Raw genomic sequence first — 22,346 nt, 5'->3', positions numbered from 1 at the left:
GAGTCTCTGATAGTGTGGCTGATGTGATTAAGCCCTGTGATGGTGTCCCCTGAATAGATCAGTGGACACAGTTGGTAACGGGCTTTGTTGCAAGGATAGGTTCCTGGGTTAGTGGTTCTGTTGTGTGGTATGTTGTTGCTGGTGAGTATTTGCTTCAGGCTGGGGGGCTGTCTGTAAACAAGGACTGGCCTGTCTCCCAAGATCTGAGCGTGTGTCCTTCAGGATAGGTTGTAGATCCTTGATGATGCACTGGAGAGGTTTTAGTTGGGGGCTGAAGGTGATGGCTAGTGGCGTTCTGTTACTTTCTTTGTTGGGCCTGTCCTGTAGTAGGTGACTTCTGGGCACTCTCCTGGCTCTGTCCATTTGTTTCTTCACTTCAGCAGGTGGCTATTGTAGTTGTAAGAGTGCTTGATAGAGATCTTGTAGGTGTTTGTCTCTGTCTGAGGGGTTGGAGCAAATGTGGTTTTATCGTAGAGCTTGGCTGTAGACAATGGACCGTGTGGTATGGTCTGGATGAAAGCTAGAGGCATGTAGGTAAGTATAGCGGTCAGTAGGTTTCCGGTATAGGGTGGTGGTTATGTGACCATCACTTATTAGCACTGTAGTGTCCAGGAAGTGGATCTCTTGTGTGGACTGGTCCAGGCTGAGGTTAATGGTGGGATGGAAATTGTTGAAATCATGATGGAATTCCTCAAGGGCTTCTTTTCCATGGTTCCAGATGATGCAGATGTCATCAGTGTAGTGCGAGTAGGGGCATTATGGGACGAGAGCTGAGGAAGCATTGATTATCACTACAAAAGGTTTTTTCTTCTCTCCTGCTGGTAATAGCTCACCTTAACTGATCACTCCTGTTATAGTGTGTGTGTGTGTGTATCTATCTCTTCCTACTGTATTTTCCACTGCGTGCACCGGATGAAGTGGGTTTTAGCCCACGCAAGCTTATGCTCAAATAAATTTGTTAATCTCTAAGGTGCCACAAGTACTCCTGTTCTTTTTCCTCAGATTTGTCACCTAAAAAGAATGGCTCAGCTTTGGGAATCTCCCTCACATCCTCAGCCATGGAGACCGATGCACAGAATTCATTTAGTTTCTCTGCAATGGCCTTATTTTCCTTGAGTGCTCCTTTAGCATCTCGATCGTCCAGTGGCCCCGCTGGTTGTTTAGCAGGCTTCCTGCTTTCCAAAAGTAATAGCAATTTTTTTTTGTCTTTGGATAGCTGTTCTTCAAATTCTTTTTTGGCTTTCCTAATTATATTTTTACACTTCATTTGCCAGAGTTTATGCTCCTTTCTATTTTCCTCACTAGGATTTAACTTCCACTTTTTAAAGGATGCCTTTTTGCCTCACTGCTTCTTTTACTTTGTTGTTTAGCCACGGTGGCACTTTTTTGGTTCTCTTACTATGTTTTTAATTGGGTTATATGTTTAAGTTGAGCCTCTATTATGTGGTCTTTAAAAAGTTTCCATGCAGCTTTCAGGGATTTCACTTTTGGCACTGTATCTTTTGATTTCTGTTTCACTAACTACCTCATTTTTGTGTAGTCCCCCATTCTGCAATTAAATGCTACAGAGTTGGGCTGCTGTAGTGTTTTCCCCACCACAGGGATGTTAAATTTAGTTATATTATGGTCACTATTACCAAGCGGTCCAGCTATATTCACCTCTTGGACCTGATCCTGTGCTCCACTTAGGACCAAATCAAGAATTGCCTCTCCTCTTGTGGGTTTCAGGACTAGCTGCTCCAAGAAGCAGTCATTTAAGGTGTCAAGAACCTTTATCTCTGTATCCCGTCCTGAGGTGACATGTACCCAGTCAATATAGGGATAGTTGAAATCCCCTATTATTACTGAGTTTTTTATTTTTATAGCCTCTCTAATCTTCCTGAGCATTTCACAGTATCACCATCCTTGTCAGGTGGTCATTAATATATCCCTACTGCTATATTCTTATTATTCAAGCATGAAATTACTATTCATAGAGATTCTGTGGTACAGTTTGGTTCATTTAAGATTTTTACTGCATTTGATTCTACGCTTTCTTTCACATAGAGTGCCACTCACACACCAGCACAACCTGTTCTGTCCTTCCGATATATTTTGTAGCTTGGTAGTACTGTGTCACATTGATTATCCTCATTCACCAAATTTCTGTGATGCCTGTTATATTTAATATGAGGCACTCTTGTTCACCCATCTTATTATTTAGACTTCTAGCATTTATATTTAAGCACTTTAAAAGCTTGTCACTTTTTAAGCTGTCTGCCATTACATGATGTAATTGAATGGGACTTTTTTTCATTTGACTGTTTCTCATCAGATCCTACCTGTATTTTATCATCTTCCATCTTCTCCTACTTACTGTGACATAGAGAATCTCCATTAATAGATCCTCCCCTAAGGGATGTCTCTGTCCAGACCACATGCTCCTCTGCACCTGTCGGCTTTCCCCCAGCCCTTAGTTAAAATTTAAAAGGTCATAGAGCAGTTTTTAAAGTGCCAGAAATCTGGTTCCATTTTGGTTTAGATGGAGCCCATCCTTCCTATATAGGCTCCCCCTTTCCCAAAAGTTTCCCCAGTTCCTAATAAATCTAAACCCCTCCCCCCTATACCATCGTCTCATCCACGCATTAAGACCCTGCAGTTCTGCCTGTCTAACTGGCCCTGCATGTGGAACTGGAAGCATTTCATAGAATGCTCCGATAAAGGTCCTGGACTTCAGTCTCTTACCTTGCAGCCTAAATTTGGCCTCCAGGACCTCTCTCCTATCCTTCCCTAGGTCATTGGTACCTACATGTACCACGACCACCATCTCCTGCCCAGCACAACACAAGTCTATCTAGCTGTCTCAAGATAACTGCAACCTTCACACCAGGCAGGCAAGTCACCATGCAGTTCTCCTGGTCATCGCAAACCCAGCTATCTATGTTTCTAGTGATAGAATCATCCATTACTAATCGTTTCTTCCTAATAACTGGAGTTCCCTCCCTCAGAGAGGTATCCTCAGTGGAAGAGGATACCACAACATGCATTGCCAAATGAAAAGTATCTCATCAAGATTGAGGGATGAAAGATTTTTATTTGCCTTTCTGTAACTTCACGTTATGTTTTTAAATATATGCATCAGTATTATATTTTCCAAAGGCCTTAAGAAAAACTAACATTTACAGTGTTATCTGCTCCCAAACTGTATAAATAGTGTCTTTTGCAAAATATTCAGAAGGCACTTTTACAGCTTTATAGAAACACACACACAAAAACTCCATGCTGTCCTTTCCAGCAGAGTTTGTGTATTTTTTAACTGAAGGCAGCTTTTTTGCAATAATTCTGTTCGCTCTCCATTTACTACTGTAGGTTGCAAAAGCTTCATTTCAAAGGAACAATGATGCCTTGGATGCTGCAATTTTTTACCTGGCTATGAAGAAAAAAGCAGTGGTGTGGGGTCTGTTTAGGTGAGTTCCGTTAGCCTTTGACTTTAAAAGTAGTAAGAATAAAACTAATAGTGTAAAGAAGAACTCTTTTTCAACTTGTCATTTCAACTTATCTTGGATCAAAAGATTAAAAGATATAATTTAAGTAGGGTTGTCAATTAATTGCAGTTAACTCACACGATTAACTCAAAAAATTAATCATGATTAATCGCTCTTAAACAATAGAATACCAATTGAAATTTATTAAATATTTTTGGAAGTTCTTTACATTTTTCAATATTGATTTCAATTACAACACAGAATACAAAGTGCACAGTCATGACTTTATATTATTAGATTACAAATATATGCGCTGTACAAATGATAAACAAAAAAAATAGTATTTTTCGGTTCACCTCATACAAGTACTGAAGTACAATCTCTATCATGAAAGTATAACAAATGCAGATTTTTTTTTTTGGTTACATAACTGCACTCAAAACCAAAACTATGTAAAACTTTAGCTCCTACAAGTCCATTAAGTCCTATGTCTTATTCTGCCAGTCAAAGACAAACAAGTTTGTTTACATTGACAGGGGATACTGCTGCCTGCTTCTTATTTACAGTGTTACCTGAAAGTGAGAACAGTCGTTCGCATGGCACTTTTGCAGCCGGCGTTGCAAGGTATTTACGTGCCAGATGTGCTAAACATTCATAGCATTTCATCTGGCACGTAAATATCTTGTAACGCCAGCTACAACAGTTCCATGCGAACACCTGTTCTCACTTTCAGGTGACATTGTAAACGAGAAGCAGGCAGCATTATCTCCTGCAAATTGTACCAACCTTATTTGTCTGAGCGATTGGCTGACCAAGAAGTAGGGCTGAGTGGACTTATAGACTCTAAAGTTCTACATAGTTTTATTTTTGAATACAGTTTTTTGTACAGAATTCTACATTTGTCAGTTCAACTTTCATGATGAAGAGATTGCACTACAGTACTTGTAATGAGGTGAATTGAAAAATACCATTTTGTTTTTTACAGTGCAAGTATTGTAATAAAAAATGTAAAGTGAGCACTTTACTTTGTATTCTGTGTTGTAATTGAAATCAGTATATTTGAAAATTTGGAAACATCCAAAAATATTTAAAATAAAATGGTATTCTATTGTTAACAGCGCGATTAATCATGATTAATTTTTGTAATCACTTGACAGCCCAAAATTTAAGTTATAACTAAGTACTCTGTGTGAGTTTTTTGTTTGTTTTTTTAACACAGGTCTCAGTACGATGAAAAGATGACCACATTTTTCAGCCACAATTTCAGTGAAGATAGGTGGCGCAAAGCAGCTTTGAAAAATGCTTTTGCTTTGTTGGGAAAACAACGCTTTGAACAGTCTGCTGCTTTTTTCTTACTGGCTGGTTCCCTGAAAGATGCTATAGAGGTATATAAAGTACTGTGGAGTTTCAGAACTGAACTTGAGAGTTACACTGATGAACATTGTTGTTTGTTAATCATTTCACAAAAGCTGTGGCAAAGAAAGTTGTACAGTGGAGCAACGAAAAGTCAGGGTTATGCAACGTTATTGCTGCCTCTGTGTGTGTGTACATATTACAGGAGTCTTTAGTACATGATATCAGATATAATTCTTCATACGGTTCAGTACCAAAAAACATCCAAAAAACTAATGTTCGTGTAATTAAGGCTGAAAATTTGTGCGTAAGCCTGAAGAAAAAAAAATCTTCTATTCGATTATTGATACATTGATACACTACTAAATAAACCAGAATTTTATATAAATCTGAAAAAAAATCAGCACATTTCTGACCAAACAGAGGGAGAAAATATACTTGGATACAGGTTTCTGACCCCAAAATTTGATGTACCTTTTAAACTTTTTACATGATGGGAAAATTACTCTTTATTCTAAATGTGGGTGGTTATTTAATTCATTCATTCTCTGAGAGCGAGGCTTTCCTAATCCAGCAGCTTGCTTGTCATGCTTTATGCCACAGGTGTGTCTTGAAAAAATGGAAGATATTCAGCTGGCCATTGTTATTGCTCGTTTATATGAATCGGAATTTGAGACCTCCCTCACTTATACATCCATTCTTTATGAAAAAATTTTGGGTTGCCAGAAAGATGGAACTGGATTCAGATGTACTAAATTGCATCCTGATCCCTTCCTGCGAAGTCTTGCCTACTGGATAATGAAAAACTACACTAGAGCACTTGACACTTTATTGGAACAAACACCTAAGGAAGATGATGAAAATCCAGGTAGGGGAAATATCAGTGTTGTAATTTTCAAATATATTTTAGCGTTAGGATTTATAGATCCTTCCATAATAAATATAATAATTAAGCATTTAGAAGTAAAAACAGATCCTTAAATATGAAAAAGGCAGTAAAAATAGTTAAAGTAGCTGGTACTGTAGTTGTAATTCATTAATGCAATAATTCTCAGTTAGAAACCTTTACAAAAGGTTTCAACAAACAGAAGCTAATATCTGTTAAAAATCTGCTTCATTCTCCATTGTGTTGTAGTTATATGAAGTGTGCAGTAGCTACAGTGTACTGTTACCATAAGCTTATTAGAGTATAGTTATTTCATTTTTACAAATGCTTCTTGTTGCCGTTCATGAATGAGTGATACCTGTGATCTCTGTCTCCCTGTGGGCACTTCCTTCAAGTGATAGGCCTACACCTGCACTAATCAGAATGGAATCCTGAGATTCACCCACCTTTTGACTGGACTTCCAGGGTACAGCATCCCATTTCCCCAACCTGAGCACTGTTGTTCTGGATCTCTGCAGAACTGAACCTTTAGGCCACGTCTCACGGACAGCGCTGCAGTGGCACAGCTGTGCTGCTACAGTGTGTCCAGTGAAGTGGAGAGAGATCTCCTGTCAGCATAAAAAAAATACCACCTCTCCCGCCAACATAGCACTGTACACACAAATGCCTATGTCAGTGTAACTCATGTTGCTTGGGGAGTGGAATATTCACACTTTTTAAAAAAAGAAAGCTGATTTTTTTTTTTTTTTTAAAGAGTAACTCAATTTACAATTTTTTTTCTGTCAGTAAACATTGGGCTCATTCCTAGGATCCACCAGCCAATCTTTGTAAGACCAGAAAGGGTGGAAACAAAGGTGCCACACTTTACATCCCCTTCCCTTATCCTGGGGACAGGTTCAATCTGCATTGCCGGTTAGAGCATCCTTGAGACTGCTCTAATTTGTGCCCAGCTATAGTAACCTTCAGGCAGCTGTTTCTGTAGCCAAGCCAGCTTTCCTCTTTATTTGAGTTGCCTGAGTGCCATAAAGCAGAAGAAACAGAGGCAACTTTTTATTCTTTCCATAATGAGTTCATGTTATCACTTTTCTTGTGGGATGTGATTACTTTTTATTTTTACAAATATGCTAGACTGTTTTGGTAAGGTTTTGTAAAGTGGCAATTACAGGGGTGCAAAACAACCTTAAAATAATACTCATTTGTAGATATGTTTCGTAGAAGTCATATTTGTTTAATTCCTCTAGTTATCATCAAGTCCTGCAATCCTGTGGTGTTTAGTTTTTACAATTACCTTCGGACCCACCCTTTGCTCATCCGAAGATATTTCAGATCACCAGAAGGGACTCTGGCTACTTTAGGCATAAAAACTGAGAAAAGTTTTGTTGATAAAATTAATCTTATAGAGAGAAAATTATTCTTCACCACTGCAAATGCTCATTTTAAAGTGGGATGCCCTGTTTTAGCTCTTGAAGTTCTTTCCAAAATTCCAAAAATAAGTAAAAAGTCCAGCATTTCTACCGAGAGAGATCAATCCAGTTCAAGTCCTACTAGAAAAACTGATGTGATTCTAGAGTCAAACACTGAGAGTGATGGTGCTGAAAGTAGTAATATAGACTGGTCAAAGCCATTTTCAGCTTCATCTGCCTTGGAAAGTAGCACTAGTTCTTCAGCACAATTTGATTGGAGTCAGCCAGCAGTAAAATTCGAAGAGGAGTCTCTTACTCTTGACTGGGGTGAAGACAAAGATGGCTCAGAGGAAGAGAAAGATGATGTTGGTTTAACAATGAAAGGTTCGAAATTGGACTCTAAAAATGGAAAACTAGATGAGAAGAATGCACACACTAATATACTACAGACACCTCAAGGGGAGGACTCTGATGCAGGTGACACTGAGGTTGATGTAATTGCCGAACAACTGAAGTTCAGAGCCTGTTTGAAGATCCTAATGACCGAACTGAGGACTTTGGCTACAGGGTATGAGGTAGACGGAGGGAAGCTTAGATTTCAACTGTACAATTGGCTGGAAAAAGAAATTGCTGCTATGCATGAAATATGTAACCATGAAGCAGGTAGTAAAGACTATTGTGAAACATATACTAAAGTAGATGGTGACCGACTTGATCATGAAGAAATTGTGGATAAGCCAGATATTGGCTCATATGAACGTCACCAGATAGAAAGACGTAGGTTGCAGGCGAAACGAGAGCATGCTGAAAGACGAAAGTGGTGGCTGCAAAAGAATCAAGCTCTCCTGAGAGTTTTCCTAAGTTACTGTAGCCTTCATGGGGCACAAGGTGGTGGTCTAGCATCTGTAAGAATGGAGCTCAAGTTTTTGTTGCAAGAGTCTCAGCAGGTAAGACAATCTTTTAAATGACTTTAAATTGAGATTAGTTCATTTTAAGTAGTTTAGGAATTTTAGTAGTCTTGCAACCACAGCTTATCAGACTGATTTTTGTCAAATCACTCACCCTAACAAGGTCGGGCCAGGGTAGTACTTAGATCAGACATTTCTAGGGTACTGCAGTCGGGTTGGTAAGTCAGTACATGGTACTCTTCTCTCTAAGACTATAAAGTTTAACTTCTCAGGTGGAATTAGGGGGCACAGTCTGGTATTTTGGGATGCTGCTTTTGCATAAATCTTAAATCTGGATCCTGGCCATCTATGATTATTAAAGATCCTATTTCATTATTTTCAAGTTTAGAGTGTACTAAGGCACCTACCAGCATAGCATTTAAGCTGGTATCCAAGTGTTAAGACTCAGTATTCTATGCACATTCCAGTTTTGGTAATTACATTTTGTCCACCTATGTGGTTCCAGTTGGAATTTGACAAGATCTAATACCCCCCAACTCTTGCAAATAATGCCATGAGACTACAAGTGATTGGGCTTGATTTGTGTGTCATCCAAAAGACAAAATCAAACAATATAGTGCACTGTCTGGTATTTTTTGTATTTATTTCATGCTAGAATGAAAAAATGAATGAATGAAGAAAGAATGAAGAAAGATTATTCTGTTTAATCATTAAGGTTGTAAATGTTTGCTCTATTTCTGTTCTCAGTTATGTGACCATTTTACCTACTGTATTTTCTTTTAAACAGGAAACTACAGTAAAGCAACTTCAGTCTCCCCTTCCATTACCCACAACGCTACCACTGCTTTCTGCAAGTATTGCTTCAACAAAAACTGTAATAGCCAACCCTGTGCTGTACTTAAATAACCACATCCATGACATTCTTTACACCATAGTGCAGATGAAATTTCCACCCCATCCTAATATCGAAGATGTAAAGGTAAGACAAAAAGTTCTCTCTGAATTTGAAATTGAGATGTCATAGGTATTTGTATGTTTGTACATGGTGAGAAGGGAATGTGACACAGCATGATATATGCATTTCAGACGGCCACGTTACTCATAAGTGATGACTCTTAAGTTGAACAATACAGGTGGACTCAAGAAAAAAATCAAACTCACTTTTAAACTTTGTGGCGATATATGTGTTCTCCTGTAATCTGGGTAAATGTTGATATCTTGACACTTGGCTGTTTCCCTCCCATCCATTCACTAGTGCAAAAGCCTTTTAACCCAGAGCATGAGTGACCAAAAAGCCAGTCCTAAATCTGGACCTTTGCTACATCATTGAATCCCAGTGTTTATGTTGATCAATAAAATAAATTGTTGCAGAACTGACCACCAACAATGCCTGGGGTGGAATTAAATGACAATTATATAGTGTAGTAAGTCTTAAAATGTATTCTGACTTGAAAGTGCATCCTCTTAGCTCAGGTATAAACCCTGGGCCTGATAAAATTGCCATAAATTGAATTGTTGATTTACACACACTGAAAATCTGGCCCCATATTCTGAGCTGAAGAAACTCTGAAGCTAAAGGCCAATGTGTTCAGAGTAAGTAAACACAGATGACAAAAATCCCAAAGTGTTTAATAGACAAAGACGTGGTTTACTGGTGAGTTAACAGGAGTTACTTTCAGATTTTTATACTGCAAATTTTAATTCAATATTGACATTTAAATGAAAAAAAAACAACACTGGAAAATCGAATGGGTTGTCAAATTGTTGAAAGACAATTTAAAAAAAAACAAACACACCTTTCTGGCATTTCCCTCTCCAGCCGATCATCTCTCATTCTCTCCATCATTTTCCTCCTTTCTCTCTGTTTAGCTCCCTTCTTCATGCCTTCCTTTCTGCACTACAGCTCAGCCAGTCTTTTCCCCCATAATAACTGAAGTTTTTGCATGCATTTTATTTCAAAACTGAATTGAGAAAGAAAAGATGGTATTTTCCAACCAATAGTATAAATAGTATAACAGTTATTCTGAGGGCAAGAGGAATGATGGAAGGGGAGATGGAAATAAGTTAAAGGTTTTTTAAATAAAATAAAACCTCCAGCACTTTAACAGCACCATTTTCTTTGCTTTTTGGACTCCATTTTTAATTCTTTTATGTAAATATTCGAAGATTTCTGCCTCCACTGAAGGCAACGAGAAGCCGAAGTATTGTCCTTGCTGGCAGACGGCTAGAAAATTAGGCGAGGAAACTGTTAGAGAAGGGTGATTGTAGTTGTGAGAGTAGAGATGTACATATACACACAGTACAGTTATTGCAGAATTGCAAAATAACCATACAGTGATTATGCAGCTCTTTGTACTCTTGGCTAACAGCTATTACTAGCCAGTCAGAGTATAGGGATTTATTTTACAGATATTGAGAAATAACTGTATATCATTGATGATGTAGATCAGAAGCCTAGAACCAATCAGAATGGTCAGCATATTGCATAACAGAAAATTGCAGTTATTTACTTTGCACTCACTGATGGTGGTAATTCTATTTCAGTGTAATCTAAATTATTTTGACATTTATTTAATTAGACCATCAGTCTTAGGCATGTTGGGGAGAAGAGTTTTGATTGCAATAGTAAATGCAACAGAATCCTGTGTATAGCTAAATTTTAATTTAGTTAAAACAATTGGGATATAATTTTTAAACTAATATATTTCATGAATAAAATAAATCACAACTAACAATTCCTTTCTTCATGTGATGTATAACTAGTTAACTCAACATTTGTGTTTAACATTCAGATTTTCTCACTAGTCAGTCTCAATTAGTTCACTGTGATTTTAAGAAAAAATTGCAATTTCCTACAACTTTTCATATAAAATTTAATATTGGCTGGTTTTGTTTTAGGTGCATACACTTCATTCATTAGCAGCTTCACTTTCTGCGTCTATTTACCAAGCTTTATGTGACAGCCACAGCTACAGGTAAAAATTGAGCTCTTCTTACAGTTACGTTTAAAATGTGTTTTTGGTTTTCATGTAAGAGTAAACTTTCACATTTTTAAATAAATGCATAAAGAACTAACATTTTGAAATAAGCACATATATACTCGTGTGTATACACAGCCAGGCCTAAGTTCAATGTGCACTCATGTATATAATGCAATTAATGCACTATGAAGAAATTGTAATGTGAATGAAGCTACAGTTACATTCTCGTAACATTTTCAAAAACTATATGGGCGCCTTCCATTTGCCCAGACAGTTTTACATGAATTAAATTTAATACCAAAAATTGTTTAGTAGATTTTACGGCACAGAATAAAAAATAAAAATCTCTAGTTACTCAATCTATGATTGAGGCTCTGTGAGGCTCTAATAGAAGGAAAACACTAAAAGGGCAATTTTCCACAGTGGACACATTGATATATAGGAGCAATTTCTTCTTGTACCTGACAGATGAGCAAGTTTCAGATTGATAGTTATATGGCCATCTCTGAAAAGAGTAGAGAATAAATACGCCTACAGATGTGAGGGCATTTAGCAATTTTCACAACACATTTTCTGATTACTAAAATCTTTGAAAGTGAATCTTTTTCTCTTGCCCAGAAACAGACAGACTGGAATGTAAAACATTGCATGCAGACTAAGATTTTTAGCACTAAAAGTTAACTATTTTTTACATTGTAAAAATATAATGACTTTACTCTTCTAAAACCGCTCCTACATGCTATACAGAATTTCAAATGTATTTTCTGAAAAATTAAAGACTCAAATGAAAATAACTTGCCATATATACTACATTACAAGAATATTCTAAAATCCTTTCTCATTAGAAAAAAATTGATTTGTGTTTAGCAGTCAAACAGAAACAAATCAGTTTACAGGAATGGTTTATCAAGGACTGCTTTTGAGTGATCGACGCAGGCTGAGGACAGAAAGCATTGAAGAACATGCAACACCAAATTCAACTCCTGCTCAATGGCCTGGTGAGAAAAAACTAAGTTATTTTTCACAACAGCATGCCAAGAACACTTTTTTCAGATGTCCCCACACAATCTGTTTCTCACTTAATTTCTTGATTTTTTTCTTGTGACTCAGAACATGCAGTGACATCTACAAATGCGCACCGGGCTTAATGTTCAAGCCAACAAGAATATTGATAGCATACGTTAGTCAGCTGAAGATGCAGATATTATCAGATATGCTTCCCTTATAGAAAAATCTATTTTGCATTCTTGCTTCTTTTTAACTCTTGGGTGAACTCCATTTGCATTTAACTTATGGTTCACCTATTCGAACAGAGAGATGCTCACCGTGCCCCAGATATCTTTAATGAGAGAAAGATCAGGATCCAGAATGTACACTTGGTTACCTGATTATTTCTTTTCTGGGAATGGCCATTCCCCTAATCTATCCCATCCAAGAGAAGTTCTTCAAGTATTTTGGCCATGGCCGCCTCAGGTTTTAGATATGTATTTTGTAAAGTTGCACAAGGCATTATAATCTAATAAGAATTTGGTGTTTACATACAATCTTGGAAATACTCATATGGTGCAAGAGTAAAGGAGATGAGACCTACTCCTAGAGCCTCATGGATAAATCTGAACTGCCTGTAGTAACTGCAGGAAAAGAGGTACAGTTGCAAAAAAGTCTTAGATGGCATTATAGAGTGCCAGAGAGTTTAAGGCCAGAAGGGACCACCAGATCCACCTGGTCTGACCTCTTGTATATCACAGGCCACCAACACCATCCAGCACCCACACACTAAACCCAAAAAATTAAATTAGATCAAAGTATTACAGCCCACTGGAGATTAGATCATTATCTGCCACAAGCAGAGAGGAGGGACCGTGATGCACCAGTGCCCAAGGCCCCTGCAATAGCAGAGGTATGCTTAAGTGAGATATACACAGATAATCCTGGCAAGTGACCCACAGGCACATGCTACAGAGGAAGATGAAAAAAACCAAGGGTCAATGCCACCCTGACCTGGGAAAAGATTTCTTCCTGACCTCACATCCTGAACATCTAAGCAAGACCCATTCAGCCACACACCTGAGACAGAGAATGCTCTCAGGGAAAGGTCTGTCTTGGAAAGGAAAATCATCAAGAAACAAATTTTATAATCTATTCAGAAATAGGGGTAATAAACTTAATTTAGATCAAAGTACTAAATGGCCACTCATAGAATTCTTTGTTTAGCATGAAATGAATGTAAGAAAAATGCTTTTCGTACTTCTGCAAACTTCTTAAAGTTACATCTTTTCTTTTTTCTTCTTGCAGGTGTGAGCTCACTTATAAATCTCTTAAATTCAGCCCAGGATGAGGACCAACCAAAGTTAAACATTTTACTCTGTGAAGCTGTTGTAGCTGTTTACCTAAGTCTCCTGATACATGCCCTTGCTACTAATTCTTGCAATGAATTGTTTCGGCTAGCAGCCCATCCCCTGAACGGTCGAATGTGGGCTGCTGTCTTTGGGGGAGGAGTGAAACTTGTTGTGAAACCCCGAAGACAATCTGAAAATATTCCAGGTACTTTTTGTGTTGATTCAATTTCAGACCAATAATGTGCATTTGTATAATTTTGGGGAAAGAGAAGAATTTAATTTCCTTCTTTTAGGTTCAGGAACATTGTTTAAAAATAAACTTTTAAATTCATCATGTTTGATAGTATGTGTCTGATATCATCAGTTCTTAACCTCCTCCAGGGTAAAGGTATTTTTAGGACTTGCATAATCATACTGAAGGAATTAATGGGAATCTTAGAATTCTTGATCAGTATGTATTGGCAAGAATACAACTTTTAGCCAAGATTATTTAATTTAGAAGAGGGGGAAAAAAGCTCTTGGAGGTCGGCATTGTCTTCATATGTTCCACATAACACATAGTGGGTCGTTAAATATGATACAAATATTAGAGTTATTGACTTAGTGAAAAAAGCAGTTGAGCAATTGGCATAGTAAAGTCTAAACTCTTTACTGCTCTCTGGCATATTTGTTATCCTTTTGTCTGCATGAAAAATGGTAAGTTTGATGAGACAGGGTTTCAAATCTCCCAAAACTTAATTTTAACTCTTCTAGCTGATTTTATCTGTAAACTTACAGGACTCCTAATACAGCCTTCTAGGGAAAAGTCATTCGTGGCTAATGGTTTTCAGCCAGTTATCACTGCTAGTCCAAGTCATATTAAAGGCTCGCCAGTATCTGCAGCTCTGTTTACCATCATTACTGATCATCAGGTGTGTGTCCTAGTCTGTTCAGTTTTCTAGCTATTACATATGAGGTTTGAGTGTCTGCTTGGCTTAAGTAAGGACACCTGATCATTGATTTAAAACGGAACATACTGAAACAGTCATCCAATTTTCCTTCATTAAAGGCTAAGCAAGAATGGGCCAAATAAGCAATTATTTATGCTCATGAATGAAGCAGTTCTCAGCTGTAGAATATAATTTTATTCTACATAGCGCTTTTGCTTTTTGGAGTGTCCCAAATCCTTGTATAGAGTATGAGATACTGGTTTTGTGACAAATGGCAGATGCACTCTTAGCATTAACTCAGACACCACCCTTGTCCTAGTGCAGTGGATCCTCTAGCTCCCCCATCCCCAGCCTCTGCCCTGCATGCGTGATGGATTCAGAAGCAGACACTTGATCTGATTTTTGAACAAGAAGAGAACACACAATTTGTCGTTCATAAAGGTTCTGAGTACTCTCAGAGCTGTAACATGGATAGTTTCCATTTGTTGGAGCACTAAAAGATAGTTATTAATATCTGGGTTGTGGAAATACCATGGGGCCACATTGTGCTAAACACTGCACATAATTATCATGAAAAGTCAGTACCTACCTCAAAGATCATACAGTTTAAGTAGATTGTAGATATGAGTCCCAGGTATGAGGTAATACGTGCTACAGTATGCATACCATTCTGATGAATTTGTGGTTGTGTGTCTCAGCTAGTAATTGGGGAAATATCATTAATTTTATTTTGGCAAACACTGCCCCTTACTCATCTAAACTCTTCTCCAGCTTTTAATTAATTGCTAATTCATTTTGAGAAAATTAAAGGAATGAAAAATGTATTTAAGTGAAGTTGAATTAAGCAGGAAGTCATTTTATGTGTGTGACATCAATTTTAAAACTGCTCTGATATAAATTATGTAAACGTTAAACAAATCTAGCTTTATAAAATTTTAATGGCACAATGGACACATACGGCAAATAGACCCAGTCTGAGGATATTGGCAAGCAGTCTACACATTTTATTTTTATTTATATTCTGTACTGAATTAAACGGGTTTGTTTAAAAGAAGAGTCTTTTAACTAATTAAGGTAGAACCTCAGTTTTGAAGCTTTTGTAATTGAATTTTAAAAATGTTTTATATTGCACAAGTTAGGCTCTTAATAAATCATGGAAATCAACCATGTAACTTAAAATTTCATTTGTCAACTGATAGATATTTTACTATTGGTAAAATATAACAAGAACTACTAGAGTTGGAGCTAGACTCTACTGGAACTCTAAAGGTGATCACTTTTGATGATGGACTTTGGCTGCCACTTTGGATACATACTTGTAATTATCCTCCCAAGTAGATGCACCTTTCCTTGAAAATCATTCTCTCTTTCTAAAACTACACTGGAACAGTCAGTGAATAATCAGTCTCCTACTCTACCTAATTCTGGTAAAACAAAATGCTCAGACAGCAAGACAAAATAAAATACTGTTAACAAGTGGGTGCTACTCATCACACCAAATAACCTTGCCAAATAGCACTGCAGTTGCTGCTGGCTGTGACAAAGAATATTTACCCCAGAAGATTGGTGAGCAGCTTATATGCGGATTGCTGTGTATTTTCCAGTAGAAATGTTTAAAAAAAATGTTGGCATAAGGCATGAATTTTAAAAACTGGTTTTATTTTAACTGGGATTGTCTTTCCTTTGTAACTGAGTTTCATATTTACTATTAAATTGTGGAAGAAGTAACTCTGAAAAGTAATTTGAATTCAGACATTTTGGGTGAAACTTTTCTGATCAGTATTTTTATCCTCTACTAGTTTTTGAAGCTTGCTAATAACTCTTCAAGTTTTGCAGCGATTACATATTTTAAATTGATTTTTTTATTGAATTAAATAATAAAAAGTCTATGTTGGGTAGGGAAATGCGGTAATGATCTTATTTATACTGCTTAACTTTTGCAATAGCTAGAAAAATATTCCTGGTTGTACAGTCAAAGGCTTTCATTCAAGATAGATTCTGTTTTCTTTAAACCTACTAGCTGCTGCTGCAGTTTCTGATGTTTCAAAGGACAGTAATGAAGGTTTGTAAAGATTTGCAGTGTAGATGGATGTTAGTGTGCTTTAAAAGAGGACAGTATTTTTAAATCTCTATCTTTATAATAAAGTAAGTGTAAATCTTCAGTTATGCCTATCCAGAACAGCTCATTTTCAAAGTCCACATTCATATTGTGTTTGATTACATTAAAAAAATGTTAAAATCAGTCCTCCCCCATAGATTTTCCTAAAATGCCAGGGTAAATCGTCTAGATTTCCTTGTTTACATTTCTGAAAATGTCAAACAAAAACATGGATTTTTCTAAAGGAGAAAACATTCTCAATATGGTTTCAAGCAGGAATTGGTCTAAAACTTATAAGTTTTCAGGAGCTACAGGTTTTAAAAGATATTACAGTTTGTTTTCCTAATGCATGTGGCAAAGAATAGTAACTCTACTTGGATTTATTGTAGTTGGACTATTTATAGGATTACACTTACTTTATTTACAGACACATTTAAGGAATAGTACCTGAAATGTAGTTTAGCTTTGAATTTGTTTTAAACCTACCAGATTTTGTTATCCAAAAACCTTAACCAAAATTCATGGTTTTGGTGACTTCATTTAAATTCTAAAATTAATCCATTTCTAAAAATAAATTATGGATAGCATTTGTTTCTTACTATGGTTTTAGCTATCTAAATTCTTTCAATTTAGCACCTCCCGTTCCTTCAGAAGAAATGGATAAGCATCGTCGTCGATTTAATATGAGAATGCTTGTACCAGGGAGACCAGTAAAAGATAGTGTTGTACCTCCACCTGTGCCTGCAGAAAGGCCTTCTTACAAAGAAAAATTCATTCCTCCAGAACTCAGCATGTGGGACTATTTTATGGCAAAGGTAGGGCATTCTGGGTTGAACATAGTGGTATCACAAGAACGTCTGACTTCTAAAATTTGAAAATATAAAATTAAATACTTTGTACAGAACACATGCACTTTTTTTTCCTGTTCTAAAGGACAAAAATAAAATTTCAAGAAGTGTTTTCATGAATGTGCCTCACAACCTGTAAAAAAAAAAAAAAAAAAAAAGTTTGCAGGTTGCTTTCCCCCCAGAAAAGATGAAACAGTTACATATCTGCTATATGAGTTCCAAAATATCAATCTACTTATCAATCTAGCACTCTTCTGCCAAGCAAAAAATAGTGGAAATAAGCTTTTTGATCCTTGCTACACACTTATTTTTGAAGGGAACATCTAACTTACAATTTAGGTATATTTATAGATTTACATATCAAGCTGCTCTGTTTCACTAAGTTATTTAAGTGACATCTTAAATGTTTAAAATATTGACAACTCTGAAGAGTTGTTATAACAGGTTTTTGTCTTGCATTGCAGCCATTTCTTCCTTTATCAGATAGTGGTGTTATATATGATTCTGATGAAAGCATTCACAGTGATGAAGAGGACGATGATGGTGCTTTCCTTTCTGACACACAGATCCAGGAACACAAAAATGCCAATTCTTACAGGTTAGTGGAGACTATACCATAGTTAAAAACAAACTTACTTATGAACGTGTTTTGTGTTCAGCTTTTCGTCCAAAGCAAAAGATGATATCATTGGGCCTCTTTTCTGCTGTGAGGTACATTTTACAGTATCTATTTATTTAACAGCTATGGGTTTGCAGAGGCATTACTGAGATAAGAAACTGGCGTGAATAATCTTAAATTACTGACACTGATGTGCAAAAAGGAAATAATTCACCTTGACTTTAAGTTCCGATTGAGTTTGCAAGTGTAGCAGCTAGGTTTTTTTCCCTTTTGCATTCACCTGAGCAAATAAACTGAGCAAATTGTATTTCAGTCATTGAGACACAATGAACATCCCTTGATGCCAGGTTTAGCGTTACTTTTCAGAGTAGAGACCAATTTTAAGTGTAATTTGAATTTTCTGTGTTAATTTCCTTTTTTATGTGGATTAGAAAGAACACTTTAAAAAAATGTCACAAGCATAGGATGGCATAAATTAATGAGTCACATCCATTATGAAAGTGGATGAAAACAAAAGGTCTTCCACCTACATTGTATCATGTCTTTCCAAATCCAGTAGACTATAAATGGAACTATTTCGTTGTACTATACGAGAGTGGAAAAAAAAAATCTTTGATTTATATCATAACAATGATTCCTTTTCATTCATTTTGATGTCATGGAAAGTTTTGTAATGTGGACTTTCATTGGCATTGCCATGAGATTAATATTTGATTCCTGACTTTACATATGCTTCCCTCTTTCACACCAAGGGATCTATGTCCAGGTGCCCTCTGCTAGAGGGCAGAGGATGATGATCTGGGGTTTGGAAAAGAGGGAGGGGAATCTTCTGGGCTCCAAGGAGAGACACTTAACATGTTTAAGATATAAGGATCTTACCTTGCATTGCAGTATGGAAAACTCACTCAGTAAGCACTATTCATTATTTTAGCAGGTGGTTGGACTAGATGACCTCCTGAGGTCTCTTCCAAACCTAATCTTCTGTGATTTGTTATAAATACCTTTCTCATATATCTACATGGTTTGGTGAGAGAAGCTAAACTGTGTCCTGCAGATAACTGAATTTACATTGTACTTTACAAAATGGAAACTGTTCTTTTTCTACAGCTGGGCTCTCATACATTTGGTGATAGTAAAACTAGCTCTGTACAACATAAAGAACTTTTTTCCCATTGCTGGTTTGGAATTCTTTGGTGAGTTAAATTCTGACTTCTATTTTACTTTGCTCTATATGTGAGTTAGTAAAGTATTGGCATTTATATATGAAAAGTTGTTTTGCACAATTGCTAACAGATGGAATTGTGTTTTATTTCAGGTTTTTTAAATGCACTCATCCAATTTTTTTTATCTTTTTCTGTAAGTTCTGTGGAAGCACACACATCTTCCTTATGCTTATTAAACGTAAGCAGTAGAATACGATGTCAGATTATGGTTGTGAATTTTTTTTGTTTGTTTTTAGTTTTACTTAGTTGTTTTTGGTATCTGAATAAATTCTGCCCTGGGCTGCTATATTCTTTAAAAAAAAAAAAAATTCATAATATTGTGTCTGCATTTTACTTCAGGATTCATTTATTGCTATTAATAGTATAGGGGTTTTATATTGGTATTAAACCTTTGTGTTCACTTTAGATCTGCCTGTGACATCACCATTGGGTATTGCTGTGATTAAAAATTTGGAAAACTGGGAACAGATCCTTCAAGAGAGAGTGGATCAGTTTGAAGGCCCACCACCGAACTACATCAATACCTATCCCAGTGACACTGGAGTGGGAGCTGGATCAGCTGTTCTCCGCAACAAAGCAATGCTTGAACCTGAAAACACACCATTCAAGTAAGAAAAGCTTTCAATAAACTGCTATCCAAACTTTATTATAACTTGATATATGCACCTTTTGTGCAGAAACAGTCATAACTATCTAGTGGATTTTTTTAGTTAAAAGAAAACGGTGAGTTGGTTAAGCGAAATAAAACCTAACCTACAGTGGCTTTACAGTTGTACCTTAATGAATGCAGCATAATACGGTGCCTATCTTTACTGATGATTATGTTTAATTGTTATAAATACTGTTACAAATACAGTGGTATTCAGGTGCTTAAGTCCTTTTATTAGTCTTTGGATAACTTCTTCCCACTGTTTTACTTGCATTTTTATTCTACACATACTTTATTTATTTCTGCTTTTTCATGCACTATTTAATAGAACAATTGTGTAGTTGATACTGCTACAGATTTTTGTTCACAATTTCCTTTCTACTGTTACAAACATGCATTAAGGGCCACTTATTCAAAAATGTGAAGCATTGGATTTCATTTTGGTTCTTATGTGATCTGATTAAACCCTTATAGGCCAGCAGTGGACCCACCGATTTGGTTGACTTAATGTACCTTCTCTACACACATGCTCATTTGAAGGCTTATTATGTGTACTTTAAGACAAAGTTTGATGTGGAACTGTCAAGTGGTGCCACTACCATAGCAATGGGGATAAACAGTGATACCATCAACACGATAAAATGACCACTAGGAAATGCATACATTTCTGTGTATTTCAAGACACAAAATTGTGTTTCTTTGTGACCTGAAAGCATCACAACAAAAAAAAAATCACTAAAATGTAGTAGCACTGATGACATTTCTAGTCAACATCGTTATCATAGTCTTGTTCATCATTATGATATTTGTCGAGAGCGTGTGGGTTACCAGTCTTCATTGCCTTGGTGCACACACAATTCTGTGCAGGAAAGATAGTTCTGACTACAGACAGTTGATTGTTCAGGTTTCAGAGTAGCAGCCGTGTTAGTCTGTATTCGCAAATAGAAAAGGAGTACTTGTGGCACCTTAGAGACTAACCAATTTATTTGAGCATAAGCTTTCGTGAGCTACAGCTCACTTCATCAGATGCATTGTTCAGTGATCTCTACTGGTAAAGGCACAAATAAGGTCTTGTAGAAGTTCAGATGACACTGTGCACCCTATAAAATTAAAGCAAGTAGTTCATCATGCACAGTTTTACATCCATATTACAATAGTGATCCAATATCCTGTTTACCTTTGAGTGAAGGCATCCAAATCTTTGTTTGCCAAGATGCTCTTCAAAACTGGAATGAACACACCTTCCTGGAGTCTTTCTACTTCAGGTTTTGCAGCACTAGGATGAATCCCCTCAGCTCATCAAAATTGATGCAGAATCCATGAAGGTGTAGTATGTCAATTAAATTGAGACACACAAAATCAAGGTATAGCTGTGCAGCAAAGCTTGTGTGTGGTGGTAAGATCATTTTGGAACTGTTTAATACTATTCACTCCACAGTTGAGAGGCACCTTCTTTGAATCTGTTCTGAATGAGGATTCTCATTGCTGGCTGAATTGTATGCTTCTTTATGTATCAAGGAAAGGACAAACTCCTGCCCCATTTAGGGCACAAAAGTAGCTGACCTCTGTAAACTACAATCATCTTGCTTTGAATAATAATCTGAGGCTTTTATTTTGGCAAAGGATTGAAGTGGCATTATACAAAATCACTTGTTCATTTGAAAGCAGTTAAACAGGCTCACTCAAGAGAAGTAGATCCAAAAAACATTTATAGATGACTTAATTCCTACTACAGATTACTTGCAGCTTGGATAGCATTAGCTATTATTGCACTGCATAGAACAATGGTAGGCTTGCCTTGTCCATGCTGCGCATGGAATGAAATTGCAGAGTCATGGAGTTTTTCTAATCTTGCCTGGAATAGTTTACAGTTTCCACATCTGAGTTAAGTAGGACTTTATATCTTTGCATTAGATCGTTGTCTGTCTCTTCAATCAGGTGATAAAATGCAATGTCATAAGGTGACTGTTGCAGTGTAACTAGGCGGTTTTTCTTTAAAATTCATTTTACTCAAGTAGGAAGAAAGCAATCAAGTCTATCATTCAACATACCTAAAGATGAAGTTTTTCACAAATATTCCGCGCAACATGTCATCTCCTCCTTGAAGTGCTGCCTCCTTTAGATTGGTTGCTCTCTCAAATGTTTCTATTTTATGAAGTTTCTAGTCTTCCTTATGTTTTTCTCAAGCAAATAATATCAATGGGACTAGTCTCTAGAAGATGTGCTTCCTCTGATAGCTATAGAAGCAGGTGAACATGATGCACTTCGATCAGATTCAGAGTCTGTTTTCTTTCCTGGGTTCTATACAACTCTGACATGTCCCAAATTCAACTTGTATATTTCTGAAGCAATTCCTGTGATAGAGTATCGGTGGCACCTCTTCTAAAATAGAAAACTCATCTAGTAGCTGCCAATATAATTAATCTCTCCTGGCTTCTGCTGCAAACACCACAGAATTCTGTCCAGCACTGGTAGTTTTTAACAGTTTTGTATTTTTGATTTTCTTTTCCCAAACTATGAAAAATGTGTTTGTGTTGAGTCTGTCTCTTTGCTGTAAGCTTTAAGGGGCTTGTATCCTCCCACATACTGTAACTTTAGTGGTAATGGTAAAATTCCCAGAGTATATTGTTAGCATTACCACCACCA

General features: G+C 36.7%; 1 protein-coding gene across 4 annotated transcripts in view; it reads left to right on the top strand.

Annotated features, from left to right (window-relative positions):
• The window catches only part of DMXL2 (Dmx like 2), a 104,629-nt gene that overhangs the window by 62,864 nt on the left and 19,419 nt on the right, over nucleotides 1–22,346 (top strand). For 3 of the 4 annotated variants that reach the window (XM_037911707.2, XM_037911708.2, XM_037911706.2), the window contains exons 21-32: nucleotides 3,349–3,446; nucleotides 4,684–4,849; nucleotides 5,421–5,685; nucleotides 6,945–8,053; nucleotides 8,802–8,993; nucleotides 10,913–10,989; nucleotides 11,863–11,993; nucleotides 13,291–13,539; nucleotides 16,995–17,176; nucleotides 17,674–17,807; nucleotides 18,936–19,021; nucleotides 19,458–19,659. In XM_037911707.2, the coding sequence (XP_037767635.1) occupies nucleotides 3,349–3,446; nucleotides 4,684–4,849; nucleotides 5,421–5,685; nucleotides 6,945–8,053; nucleotides 8,802–8,993; nucleotides 10,913–10,989; nucleotides 11,863–11,993; nucleotides 13,291–13,539; nucleotides 16,995–17,176; nucleotides 17,674–17,807; nucleotides 18,936–19,021; nucleotides 19,458–19,659 (2,891 nt within the window). Of the gene's footprint in view, nucleotides 1–3,348; nucleotides 3,447–4,683; nucleotides 4,850–5,420; nucleotides 5,686–6,944; nucleotides 8,054–8,801; nucleotides 8,994–10,912; nucleotides 10,990–11,840; nucleotides 11,994–13,290; nucleotides 13,540–16,994; nucleotides 17,177–17,673; nucleotides 17,808–18,935; nucleotides 19,022–19,457; nucleotides 19,660–22,346 lie in introns of those variants that run through there. The other variant, XM_037911709.2, reaches the window with a different exon arrangement.

The sequence above is a fragment of the Chelonia mydas genome, chromosome 10 (genome assembly GCF_015237465.2).
Source record: "Chelonia mydas isolate rCheMyd1 chromosome 10, rCheMyd1.pri.v2, whole genome shotgun sequence".
NCBI lineage: Eukaryota > Metazoa > Chordata > Testudines > Cheloniidae > Chelonia > Chelonia mydas.
The sequence above is the reverse complement of the archived record's forward strand: the minus strand, read 5'-3'. Positions and strand labels throughout refer to the sequence as shown.